Genomic DNA, 13,702 nt, shown 5'->3' with positions numbered 1-13,702 from the left:
TTCTAATCAATGGCAATGTTAATTTCTCTGCACATATTGACATGCAGTTAATTATAACAATCAGTGGTCTATTTATCCTTCTTTCGATTGTTCCATTAAAAGCAAACCTGGCAGTGGCATGTAGATCTATGAGCTATTCCAATCGAAAGAGAAAAAGACACGGCTTATCTACCTAACCCGTTTCTGTTGATAAAGATCCGCCATTAAAATTAGTAGGTCACATTGTTACAATTAACATGGCCTTGCTCATAACATGATCAAATTAAATGACACCCTTAAATTTTCAACCGGAACCTTTGAAAGAACACATGTGTTCTACGACATGAACCATACTCGTTACCACCGAAGGAGGCCAACAATATGTTTTGTAGCAAGATCTTATAAATCAGCGTCTTGGTTCAAAAATCATTCATGATTCAGATCTAAACTTTTATACGTTGGCTATCTCATAATGACAACACCAAACCACTAGATCTATGTCCTGAACGTCTCACGTCACTTTCGTGACATTTATTTCCAAGAATAATGGGGAAAGAAAGAATAAGCCGAAGGTGTGTCTTTTTAAGATCTTGTCACATGATCAAATCATGTGATTCTATACTTGTTTTAACGAGTACAAGACTATTATGGTCGATAAAAGATGACAACCACTTAGTCTAGATATTGAGAGTCTACTTACAAATATTAATTAAAAAAAAATGAAGAAAGTCTTCTAATGACTATTCTTTCTCATATATGTTTAGATATATATTCTACATTTTCAATAAAAGCTAATGTAATTTAAAACAACTTCTTTAATGTTGATATCTAGATCTATAGTCTGTACATAAATAATCATTCATTATAATCGATTACTTTGCGAAATAATTAGGCCAATCGTGCCAAACAATGTTGGTCGAAAATGGTGTCAAACATTTACAGGACATCTATTCTAATCTATAATCTAGGTCTAGACATCTAAATCTATCTATGTAAGTATATTTTAGTATATACTATATAGAATAATGTTGTGACTATCAAGTGAGAGTTAATAAAGTTAATTAGATTTTATTAGATCTAGATTATTCTAGATCTAGTTTGATTTGATATACTAGTCATTACTAGTGTAACTAGAATTAGATAGATCTAAATCTAGGTAACTAAAACTAAAAGTAGTCTAGTAAAAGTCATAGTAATACTGTCTGTATTTTATACAGGACAGGTGATTCACGTGACGATTGGAACTCGACTTCTTTTATTTAGATGATGATGGCAATAGAAAGAAATGAGCATGGAGGCACCCAAGCTCTCACAGACTCTGGCAATGGCTACTCACGACTGGTGAGTCACATATAAATTATTATACTTAAGTGACTTACTTACTTATAAATTAGTCAACTTATTCATTGTACTAGTCTAGTATTACTAGATTAAGAATCTAGTTATCTAGATCTAAATCTAGTTCTTTTCTTTGAAAAAAACAACAACAACAACAACTAGTCAGTCTAATCTAGAACTATATTTGAATAAGAAATCATAAGATTTTACTAAAGTGTGTAAAGCACTTTAGTTTACAATTTATAGATGATATTGTGTTGCTAACTTTAACCATAAATGTCATGTATTTAAAAAAAAAGTTATATTGTTATAACCCTGCCATGCACACTGCCATCCAAGCTAGTGCAGAAGGTGTGCACTGTTAGAGACTAGATGGGGAAGCATGTTTACATTAGGAAGAAGATGAGGGTCTGCCTGAGTCTAGAACTTATGAAGAGGCCCCTTGGCATTTAGTGTAGGCTGGGTGTTTCCTCAGACTTTTTTTTTATATATAATCCCATTTTAGAGAACTTTTTGGTCTTGGCAATTTGCTCCAATACTGACGTATCTACAATCTACAATTTTCCAACTAAGAATAGGACACACACCATCTGAACAAAATAAATTCCACACAACTCCCCCTTTATAGACAATGCTCCCACCCTTATGAAACCGTAAACCATATCCTCTTTGAATGCCCCTATCTAATCCACCTTAGGCAGACCCTACTTCCACTACAGCCCAACATAACCAACACCCTGTACGGCAGTGCTGAACAACTGAAGAAACAGCACACTATTTTTCCTTGGCATAGTCTGCAAAAGAGCTGACAGCTCAGCAGCAATAAAGCTGGCTAGAAGAAGAAGAATGAAGAGGCTCCCATTTAAATATATATCGTTGAGTTGCCTCCCTTAAGTTATTACAATACGTTTTTGATGTCCATTTAGAATAGAAGATGTATTACATTCTAGCCCAAATCTCCTGCAGGAAAGGTTCAAACCCGGGACCATTGAGATGACAGACCAGGGCACATATCACACAACCAGGCAACCATTTTAATTGATATTAGTTCATGTTGGGATCAAAGAAAGAGATTTGTTGATATAAAGCTTGAGATCAGCAGCTCTAGAAAATACAACAGCATAAGATGAAGACAAAGAAAATAAAGACACAAGAAAAAAATATGACAGGCAGTGATGAAGTCAGTCAACACTTTGTCATCCAAGAAGTGGCTGCCTAGTCATGCGGTATACATGCTGGACTGTTGTTCTGGACTGCCATCCCGCGTCATCCTTGGTGAGGTTTGGACTACGAAGCAGATTATCAACTTTGAAGGAACTTCTGAAACATGTAAAACATTTAACAAGCGACCAATGTGGCCATCAAGTCCCCAGCAACCTTTGTTAGTTAGACAGTACCAAAAGTTAATGTGGTATAGACCCCAGAAGACCTACAAAAATACCCAATCTACAGTAAAGTGAAGGTAAAGTTCCCCTTTTAGACCCTGTGATCTATAGGGCAGATGATGTTATGGTCATCCGTTTCTTGGACCAACGGTAAATGAACAGGGTGTCATGTGGTCAGGACAGTGACCAACCGACTTTACTTTCCCCAACAAAAGTCAGGTACCCATTAGAATTTGGTGATCTCAGGGGTGCCTTAAAAATCCTGAATTCAAAATCCCAGTCTTCACTGAGATTCGAACCCAGGACCCCAGGTTTGGAAGCAAAGTGCTTAACCCATCAACCACCATGCTCCCAAATCTACAGCTCCCTGTATATGACAATTCTTGTGGCAGACAATCAGTTCTTTACACATAGCTATGTATCCACCAGCTTCAGACAATGATGAATTGATTAGAAAGAAAATATAACATTGCCATTAGACAAATAGCCTTAAAATAAATTTTTAAAACACAAATCAAAAAGGTTATAAGTAAATTTGTTAAGTTTAGTTATAAATGACTTGAAATAAAATAACTAAATAAATAATAAGTAGAAATAAATTATCATCATTGCTTTAAACAAAATTAAGTTAATTATTTATAATTTTAGTTAGGATTTCTCTGTCAATGAGTGAAAGTGATCTTGCTGTTTCAGGTTGGATTTGTGTATGTTTTCAATTTGATTGTTGGAACTGGGGCATTAACCATGCCAGCAGCTTTTAGAGAGGCAGGATGGCTTCTCAGTTTAATAATAGTTATAGTATTAGCTTTTATGAGGTAAGAGTTATACAATTAGATAAAATTCAGAAAAAAAAAATCTCTTTCATTTTTCAATATGATTTTGGGATATTAAACAGATATTCTTTGATCTAAACATCTTATAAACACAAACCTATGGGACATTGTCCTTTTACACTATGTCCTTTTACACAACTAAAAGAAGCATCTTGACCAGCAGGACTTGAAATAAATGAAAACAAAACCAAGTATGTTCTAATGACGAGAAAATCAGGCTGAAGAACAATATATTAAACTCCATGGGCTGTAGCGCCTTAGGGTGGATTGATGGGGCATTGTTAAATTAATTCTGTGTGGCTACCTTCCTTTGAACATTTTTTTTCCTATGATTTGTAGTTTTGAAAAATCTTTTATCCACATTTTGTATTATTTTAAATTATTTTTTAAAAATAACTTAGTGATTCGTTTTAAAGGAAAACAATTTATGATAATAAGTTTTTTAAAATGAATTTTGTATATTTTTTATATAAATAGTGATTCGTTTTAAAGGAAAACAATTTATGATAATAGGTTTTTTAAAATGAATTTTGTATATTTTTTATATATATAGTGATTCGTTTTAAAGGAAAACAATTTATGATAATAAGTTTTTTAAAATGAATTTTGTATATTTTTTATATATATAGTGATTCGTTTTAAAGGAAAACAATTTATGATAATAAGTTTTTTAAAATGAATTCTGTATATAACAATTAAATAATGCAAATATAAAATTGATTCTATTTTCATACTTTTTTGTCTACAGCTATTTAACACTGACATTCATGATAGAAGCTATGGCAATATCAAATGCAAAAATTAGATTTTATGACATTGTTTCTGCAACTTCAGGGGTAAGTTTCAGCAAACAGGTATAAAAAAAAAAGTTTTTAATTAACAGCCACAATTAGGGACAGACTAGTCCCATGAAACTTTGACGAAGATACTTGAAACCTAATAATTTTGGTTTTGTAGCATATTTACTTTTTATTTATATAAATTATTTATATTAATAAATTAGTTTACTACGAACAGAATTATTTTGATGCATTGAGTGATTTTTAATTATTAAAATTATTAAATCTGCTTTGTTTGCACACTGTAAGATCAGTTTGAAAGTAAGGGTGACTACAATTGTTCTTTTCTGTACACGCATTCTAATAACTTAAACTAATCATTTGCTATTTGAGTAGCACATTTTTTAAACAAGAAAATTAAAAAAACCCAATAAACTTAGTTATCATAATGCTCTAACAGTCTGCATTGGCTTGGTGGAGGGTGATATGTGAGCCTGGGTTGACTTTGGTCAGAACATTGCCGCCCACAAAGAAATTCCCCCCTCTCCACTAAGCTGTTGGGATTAGTAGTATTGCAGGGTCTGCTGGATTGTAGCGCACTGAGTTACAAGCTGTCTAAGGGTCGTTGGCTTCTGATTTTTTTCTCAGGGTTGACTCCCAAAGCCTTTCCTGTGTTCTGGTTTAGCCGCAAGGCAGTGGACATTTGGTTTCAGTTTTTCCTTCTCCTAGGTGTGTAGCCAACCAAGGCTAACAAACACCTTATGTCTGAACCTTTTTGGTTTACTTTGCGGTACTCACATTCACCCTATCTTCTGTCAGTGTTAACAGTTTTGTCTGGAGCCAATATCTGAGCCACACGTGAAGGCTAGGAGCTGGACTGCTTGCCATTGGCTATTAGAGATACATGCCAGTATAAGCATTTCATGGGTTGTGAAGTTGCTTATGAGATGAGATGGTCTTTATGATTTATCAAACAACTGTAAATGCATTAGCTGAAAACCTGAACACTTTTTGTGTTAAAATGTTCAGATATGTAGAATGTTGACACATTTTGGCTAATTAATTCTTTAATGACAGAAGCGTAATTCATTGGATACATCACTCAACACAGACGAGACTCAGCCTTTGATTCCCAAGCCCAAATATAGTTGTGAGTATTATTTACTAAGACATATGTCGTATAATTTTTGTACCTATTTTTATAAATAACTTACTTATGTTTGTCAATAGACCACCAATGTCAATAGTTCCTGGACATAGACCAGCAATGTCAATAGTTCCTGGGCATAGACCACCAATGTCAATAGCTCCTGGGCATAGACCACCAATGTCAATAGTTTCTGGGCATAGACCACCAATGTCAATAGCTCATGGGCATAGACCACCAATGTCAATAGTTTCTGGGCATAGACCACCAATGTCAATAGTTTCTGGGCATATACCACAAATGTCAATAGTTTCTGGGCATAGACCACCAATGTCAATAGCTCCTGGGCATAGACCACCAATGTCAATAGTTTCTGGGCATATACCACAAATGTCAATAGTTTCTGGGCATATACCACCAATGTCAATAGTTTCTGGGCATATACCACCAATGTCAATAGTTTCTGGGCATATACCACCAATGTCAATAGTTTCTGGGCATATACCACAAATGTCAATAGTTTCTGGGCATAGACCACCAATGTCAATAGCTCATGGGCATAGACCACCAATGTCAATAGTTTCTGGGCATATACCACAAATGTCAATAGTTTCTGGGCATATACCACCAATGTCAATAGTTTCTGGGCATATACCACCAATGTCAATAGTTTCTGGGCATATACCACCAATGTCAATAGTTTCTGGGCATATACCACCAATGTCAATAGTTTCTGGGCATATACCACCAATGTCAATAGTTTCTGGGCATATACCACCAATGTCAATAGTTTCTGGGCATATACCACCAATGTTAATAGTTTCTGGGCATATACCACAAATGTCAATAGTTTCTGGGCATAGACCACCAATGTCAATAGCTCCTGGGCATAGACCACCAATGTCAATAGTTTCTGGGCACAGACCACCAATGTCAATAGTTTCTGGGCATATACCACAAATGTCAATAATTCCTGGGCATAGACCACCAATGTCAATAGTTCATGGGCATGTGCCACCTATAAAATCTTGATAAGCATATCATTCTGATGTTTCTCAAGTTCTTTCTCTAGGTGTTTCTGGGTAGAATTTTGTTTCTCTTTTGCCTACTAGGCTTTACATTAGGATGCTGGTTTATTAGTGAAACCAATTCAACATTTTTAATTTAATTACCAAGTTGTTCATTAGTTGGCTTTGAAGAATTTCTAAATTAATGAGAAATCAACTATTAAAGCTGAATAACTTTTAACAACCATCACTCATTCTAAAGAAAGATTTCCATAGAAAAAAAAACAAAACTGAAAAGTATTTCGATTGATTGCACTCCCCATTGATCTCAGACAGACAACATGCTGCACCACTTTTAAGAAGAACATTAAGACCTATCTGTTTAAAACATTTTTAGATTAATTGTCATTTTAGTTGTCGTGTTTGTAATGTTATTACAGCGCCTTGAGCCTACATTTTGTTTGTTAACAACGCTTTATAAATAAAATTATTATTATTATTATATATGATTAAACAAATGATTCTATATATTGCCAATTTATTGACAGACTCTGAAGTGAAACCAAGCTTTGAAATAACTGAGAGAGTAGAAATGGTGAGAAAAAATTTTTTTTATTCAAATTTTGTAAACTTCATAAGTAATTTTATTTTTTGGTATCAAATGAAGTTTTTAAAAATATATTTATATTATATAGTGAAAAAAACAGATGTTTAACATAATGTTCATGTTAACAGGTGAATTATGTCTATTTTTAAACATAATGTTTAACATAATGTTCATGTTAACAGGTGAATTATGTCTATTTTTAAACTCCCTTTCGGATTTTATGCTGCAATTTCAAATTATAACTTAGTTACAAAAAAAAAAAAAGACAGATAAAGAAGAAAACTGTCGGAAGTTGATTTCATGACTAGTTCTAAACTACCTATTTGCTGATTTCACACAGCAACCCGACCTAAAGTCATATTTTAGTGAAACAAATTCACCTGGCTCACCTGGTGGAGGACAAGATGATAGCCAGGCTGCTGACTATGGTTGGAACATTGTTGCCCACACAAAAATGTGATGTCGTTTTGATTACATTTTTGTGTTTGCTAATACCATTTGGTTTGTCAGTTTGCTGTACATCTAGCCTTCAAAATTGATAAAGACAGATTCAAGCTGCACTCTAAATTCTATGTTGCAAAATGGAATATTCAAGTCTTTTGAAATTAGTCAAGAAATTTTTATGAGCTAAAACTAAGATTTGTATGATGTAAAATGTAGACTGGAAATGACATGTTTTGATTGCGAACAGGACTTTAAAAGTAGCCACCAACTGAGCCTAGCGAGGGTTTATTTTTCAATGATGATTAATGGTGATCAAAATCTCTTGATGAAAAACATGACATTAACACAGGCTGCAATAGTTATTGAAAGAAGCAAAGAAAATGTGGTTAAATATAGATTAACTCTAAGAACTCAAACCATGAATCTCCAAGATTTATCTTGCAAACCAAGGACCAGGCTAGAATCTGACTTGACTATCTAGGTCCGTTAATGTTTCATCAGATTAATGAACTATATTTTCTTCACTTTCTACTTGAGTAATTATTGTACCCTAGTGCTGATCTCATATGTTAATGTTATTCTTCATTTGTTTCAGCACTTCAAACTTCATTCATCTTACAAAATCCTATGAAATGTATCACTATTCCTATGAAACATGAACGTATCACTAGTCCTACGAAACATGTACATATCACTGTCCTATGAAACTTGAACGTATCACTAGTCCACACTGTTATTTCCCCAAAACCCAGCTTGCTGAAAAGTTTCTTTCCCTATCACACCCTCCTATAAAAAAATTTCATAATCCATTTAAAAAAATTCATATTGACATAGTAAACAAAATTAATTATTTTTCTTTAATTTTTGTCATCATTTCAGGGTACAATGGCTTCCATGTATTTCAATAAAGGTATTTACTATTGCTTTATATAAATTTGTTGATATTGTTAGTTTTTAGATTTAAAGTTAGGCTTTAAACCCACCATCTTCTTGAATGAAGGCTCCATGAACTTATTAAAAATTATGTTACATTGTCTCTTACAGTTGGTCTTTTACTGTTCCACTTGTGTATAATTATTTATCTCTATGGAGATCTGGCTATATATGCTGCCGCTGTGCCCAAGACATTACGTGATGTGGCTTGGTATGTACTTTTATTTTCCACCATCAAGTAGTATATAATAGAAAAACACATTCTTTAAAAGAGTTGGAAAAAACTTTCCGAAACCGCTGTCCACTGGCAATCTATTTAATTTTCTCCCGTCTTCTGCTCCAGTCTTCAATAATGGCTTTCCTTTGGTCTCAAATGTGGGTCCCGCAGCCTTTCTGTGAACTGATGAACAGCTCTCTAATAATTGATGTACTAAAAGACATTTATTCTATTCTTGAAGTTGATTTTTATTTCAAATTTTGTTCTCACAGCACCTTTGAACTCAACTATACATCCCAGAATTTGACAGACAGTGATCCTTGTTGGCCGAGTAGTCCCAATGTCAGCAGGATGGATGCTTACAGAATATTTGTGGTAATAATAGACTCTACTCTAGTTTTGAAAAGTTTTACAGTTATTATAAATAATCTGGTGGGCATGATGGTTTTGTGGTAAAACGCTTGGATTTTGAAGGGGTCTGTTTGAGTTCGAATTCTGATGAAGACTCAGATTTTTTAGTCAGGAGTTTAAGGACGCTCCTTAAGTCTACCTAACTCTTTTAGATACCAAACATAAGCTGTGCTGGGGACCAAAGGTGGTTGGTTGTTGTGTTAGTCACATGACACCCTCATTGACCAGCCGTAGAAACAGATGAGCTTTCCTGCAAGGTCTGAAAGGGTTACTTTTAATTTATTTCCAAATAATCTGAGATGGTCTTAGACTAAAGTCATATTGATGAAAGTCTTTGAAGTCTCTTCTCTCCTGCCACTTTCTGATTATAGTTCATTCAATGACAGTTTCGTTTGAAGCCATTTTACAAGTAGCCCAGATAAGTCAGTATCATAACATAGTCTCTGGCACAGGTCAACACTAAACACTAATACATCATCGATTCAGTTGGAAGTTGTCCCTCTAACTCATGATTTTTAATTTTGTCGCAATATCAAAAATAAAACTAGAATTACATAAGATTAACATTTCGTTATTGAGATCCACGGAGATGGACGCTGACCATAGGTTTATGAGACCATTACCTTGGGGATTGGCCCTTTCTGTACATATAAAAAATAACCCATAAAGCTTTCATTCTCTTTTGCCTGCTAAATATTTGTTCTTACAATGAAACCACTGCAGTATTTCATTCACACCATTCCACACATGCTTTGGATTATAACATCTATAGTTCAGTCTTTGAGAGCAACTCCTGATTTATAGACTTAGGCATTAACTCCTGTTGTACAGCCTAAGGCATTGACTCCTGTTATACAGCCTAAGGCATTTATTTTTTATTATATTGCTCCTTTCCCCATAAATTTGAAGATATTTATAGAAATATTTGTTCCATAAATTTTTAAAAAGCTGTCTTGCTACACATTTTTTGAAGACCTTATTTCTCCCCCTTCCATTCTCAGATCAAGATGAAACTTTGCACAATTATTTATTGGACATATATCAATAAAAAAAACAAACAAATAATTCATTAAATAGCTGTAATTAATTAATTTTGTTTGATATTGAAAAGGGAAATAGTTCTTACAGTATTGAGATACATATTTAAATGTGGAGTTATTCCTATTAGTTAAGATTTTTTTTATTATTTTGCTTGTTTAGGCTTGTTTTATCCTTCTCCTTGGACCATTTACATTCTTCAATGTTCAGAAGACAAAGTATTTGCAAATTATGACTTCACTTGCTAGGTGGATAGGTAAGTGCAATGTGGCCTGGAGAAACAGTCAAGTGGTCATACACACTCTTAATTAGTGTGGCCATGTAGGTAAATAATATAAAGGGTTTTAAAATTGCGTTGTATGGAAGAGAACTAATTAAGTTTTAAACTAAGTTTTCATAAAGCAAAGCTTAACTTCATTCTAAAAAGACCTGTTTGTTTAATTATTCATAATACATAAATTTAAATATTCATTTGTTTCCCAGCATTCCTAATGATGATCATTCTGGCCTCCATCTGGTTGGCTCAAGGTAAAGGCCAAAGCACTCCTGCAGTGGCCAGAATCGCTGGCGTTCCCAACCTGTTTGGTGTGTGTGTGTACAGCTTTATGTGCCACCACTCCTTACCATCTCTTGTGACCCCCATCAAGAACAAGAGACACATCATGCCAGTGCTGGCCGGAGACTACGCTGTGATATTAGTGTTTTATCTTATTCTGAATTTCACCGCCATTTTCGCTTTAGAGGATATCGAGGACCTCTACACTTTGAACTTCAAACCCAGAAGCTCCACTTCTTTAACTGACATCGTCCCAATCCAGTATTTCTTGGCGTTGTTTCCAGTGTTCACCATATCTACCAGCTTCCCCATCATCGCCATCACTCTACGCAACAACCTCATTGCCATGATTACCTCGTATTTTGGCGCCGTCCATGGGTATGTCTCCAAAATTATCTGCCCCCTGTTGGCCATCATTCCACCGCTGATCGTTTCAATGACCACCAATCAGCTCCAGTACCTTGTGGGCTTCACCGGTTCCTACGCTGGTGCTGGGATTCAGTACGTCATACCTGCATTTCTTGTCTACCTGGCACGCAAAGACATATTAGCTATAGGTGGCGGCTATCTGCACCAGTCGCCTTTCTCCCACAAGTCATGGGTTATCATCACAGTAATATGGGCGCTTATTTGTGTAGCATTTGTAACAACCAACTACATTATTAGCTATTCTTAAGACTTTTACCTCATTTTAAGCTTGATCTATTTGTAAATCAGAAAATGTCTACATCAAAACAGGAAGTGATGCATCTTCACTTGTCTTGTTCAAATGGATACCGGTATTTGTTATATGCTTTCAATGCAATGCTTCTAAGTTTTTTTTGTTGCAATGTTTTTAAGTTGTTTTTATTGCTCAACTCGTACACATTTTGGCTGGTTGAAATGTTAGTACAACCAGCTGCTCTACTACATACATCAGTTTCACTGAACTGTTTAGATAGATTAGCAAATATTGTTTTTTACTTATTTGAAATATGTTGACCTTTAATAAAGTTGGAGCCGCAGTGGCTGAGTGGTAAAGCACTTGGCTTCTGGTATTTTTATTTTTGGGACCTTCAGGGTACCTCTCAGTCCATCTAGCTTTAATGGATACGTGACATTAGTTGGAGGAAAGTAAAGGCGGTTGGTCGTTGAGCTGGCCACATGACGCCCTTCTTAACCACGAACCACAGAAACAGATGACCTTTACATCATCTGTCCTATATTTCACAAGGTCTGAAAGGGAAACTTGACTTTTTTCAATAAAGCAAAATTAGAATATGTCAGCTGAAAAGATGGCTGCTCTAGTTTAAGTTACTTTAGGACAAGTGAACACTCACTTTATGACAAGGATGACTCAGAGGCAAAACATACATTTCTCATATATTTAAAAAAGGGCTTGACTTTGTTTCGTGTAAGAAGTCCTGTGTTTGAAATGTACCAGATTTAGATCTACTTCATTCTTTTTATCAGTTGCCTTGCCATGAAATGCTATGCTCTCAAGACTAGCAGAATGTTTTAATCAATTATAGCACACTAACTCTCTTCCCATAATAAGTCCACATGAACTTTCCATGCATTGTTACATGGTTAAATAGGTTTGAAGGATGGCCCAGTTGTCCACCTTATTGTTTTGTTTGTTTTATAATATTCTAACATTTTCATCAGAAATGATTATTACTTCATAGCCCTAGCCTCCAACAGGATGGCAGCTGACAATGTTTGAACTCAAGTCCACCTTGACAGTCCCCACATACCACTCTGCCAAGTAGCAATACTGTTTATAACTCAGTAGTTTAAGTGAGTGGTATTTTTAATGAGAGACAGGGTGCAGTAAAAATTTTGTTTTATTATTATTATGTGAACTGAATAAACAATACTTCTAGATCCATTGACACAAAATGAAATGTTTTATTTTTTTTTGAAAGCTCTAGTTCCTGTCAGACAGAATGCTTGCCAGGAAACATTCAAACTTTAATGTCAATGTATTTTAACTTTAAACAGAGCTTGTACAGGGCTGACTTATTTGTGATTTTATGCTTTCTAAATGGCTTTATTACTTAATACGTATACAATCCATAAGAAATGATTATTTCAAGACTATGGTTCATTGTTGGCCATATCTCCTTTAGTTGACTGTATTTGATCACTCAGATTAATTCTCTTTTAACGTTAGTCCTTTTCCTATCATTATATTGTTTGTTACCTGTAAGCAACAATAAATCTCGGTGCTTACATTGTCTGTAATGGATATCAAATGATCAGATGTATTTTTAATTTTATTTTTGGACTCGCATGGAAGGATGTATTGGTGGAGTTGAGGATAGCGCGTTTTAACATATCCCTCATGATGGGACACCCAATTTGAATTGCTGATGTTTTAAATGTGTGAAACTTTTTAAAGACTCATTTTGATTTGTAAAACATTTCATAGATTTTCCCCATTAAACTAAGTGTTTTATTTACTGTCATGTTTTTCAGTTACATAACTTATTGTAATTTACAAAGGTTGCTTCCAGCATCATATTATATTGGAATGGCAACATGGTTCATACAGGTTTTAACATTGAATTTGTTCAATTGGCTTGTTGTCTTATTTTATGCATAAACTGTCTCCCACCATTGTGTCAAACTAAGTGTTCGGGGGGAACCAAAGAATCCCTTCACTACACGGTAACCACTAGTTATACGACTTGGATGTGCAGTCAGAATTCCATTGAGTTATTCCATTGCTGAAATGTTTGTAATATATTGATGATTTGTCTTTCAGAAACTGTATATTGAACTGTGTAATATATAAATAGAGAATAAAAGGAATTGTTTTTAACAAAACTTTGTGGTACTCATTTTGTGGTGTGTTAAATTAATATTAGAAAAAAAAAAAAATCAATCTTTTCAGTTACAAGCATTCCCATTGATTAGAAAAATTGTAGACCTAACAGTTGTGTTGTTTTCTATGTCCTCACATTTATTTCTTAGTGTAATATTTTCCCTCACTGACATGTACAGACGATTATTTCATGGCTAAGTTGTAATTTAGAAATGAAAC

At 34.4% G+C, this 13,702-nt stretch overlaps 1 protein-coding gene across 4 annotated transcripts; it reads left to right on the top strand.

Moving 5' to 3' along the window:
- The first annotated feature begins 248 nt into the window (after positions 1–248).
- LOC106079008 (transmembrane protein 104-like) lies at positions 249–13,485 on the top strand. 4 transcript variants are annotated; one of them, XM_056021834.1, is made up of 11 exons: positions 249–551; positions 1,243–1,320; positions 3,396–3,517; positions 4,284–4,371; positions 5,392–5,464; positions 7,017–7,063; positions 8,399–8,429; positions 8,564–8,663; positions 8,942–9,044; positions 10,281–10,374; positions 10,602–13,485. In XM_056021834.1, the coding sequence occupies exons 2-11, from the start codon at positions 1,243–1,245 to the stop codon at positions 11,348–11,350; spliced, it is 1,485 nt and encodes a 494-aa protein (XP_055877809.1). In that variant the 5' UTR covers positions 249–551; the 3' UTR covers positions 11,351–13,485. The 4 variants fall into 4 exon arrangements, with proteins under 4 accessions (XP_055877809.1, XP_055877808.1, XP_055877807.1 ...); XM_056021833.1 differs by lacking the exon at positions 249–551 and adding an exon at positions 613–971; XM_056021832.1 differs by lacking the exon at positions 249–551 and adding an exon at positions 613–971 and having other exon boundaries at positions 1,197–1,320.
- The last annotated feature ends 217 nt before the right edge of the window (positions 13,486–13,702 follow it).

This window comes from Biomphalaria glabrata, chromosome 2 (assembly GCF_947242115.1).
Source record: "Biomphalaria glabrata chromosome 2, xgBioGlab47.1, whole genome shotgun sequence".
In the NCBI taxonomy this organism is placed as follows: Eukaryota; Metazoa; Mollusca; class Gastropoda; family Planorbidae; genus Biomphalaria; species Biomphalaria glabrata.
Note: the sequence above shows the minus strand (reverse complement) of the source record. Positions and strands in the feature narration are given on the sequence as shown.

What these genes read in the sequence shown, in the direction of transcription:
- LOC106079008 (XM_056021831.1), top strand. Translation starts at nt 716, where the DNA reads ATGACTATTCTTTCTCATATATGTTTAGATATATATTCTACATTTTCA. An exon ending in TAACTGAGAGAGTAGAAATG is followed by an intron (nt 7,064 to 8,398) that starts GTGAGAAAAAAT and finishes TCATCATTTCAG; the next exon opens with GGTACAATGGCTTCCATGTA. An exon ending in ACATTACGTGATGTGGCTTG is followed by an intron (nt 8,664 to 8,941) that starts GTATGTACTTTT and finishes TTGTTCTCACAG; the next exon opens with CACCTTTGAACTCAACTATA.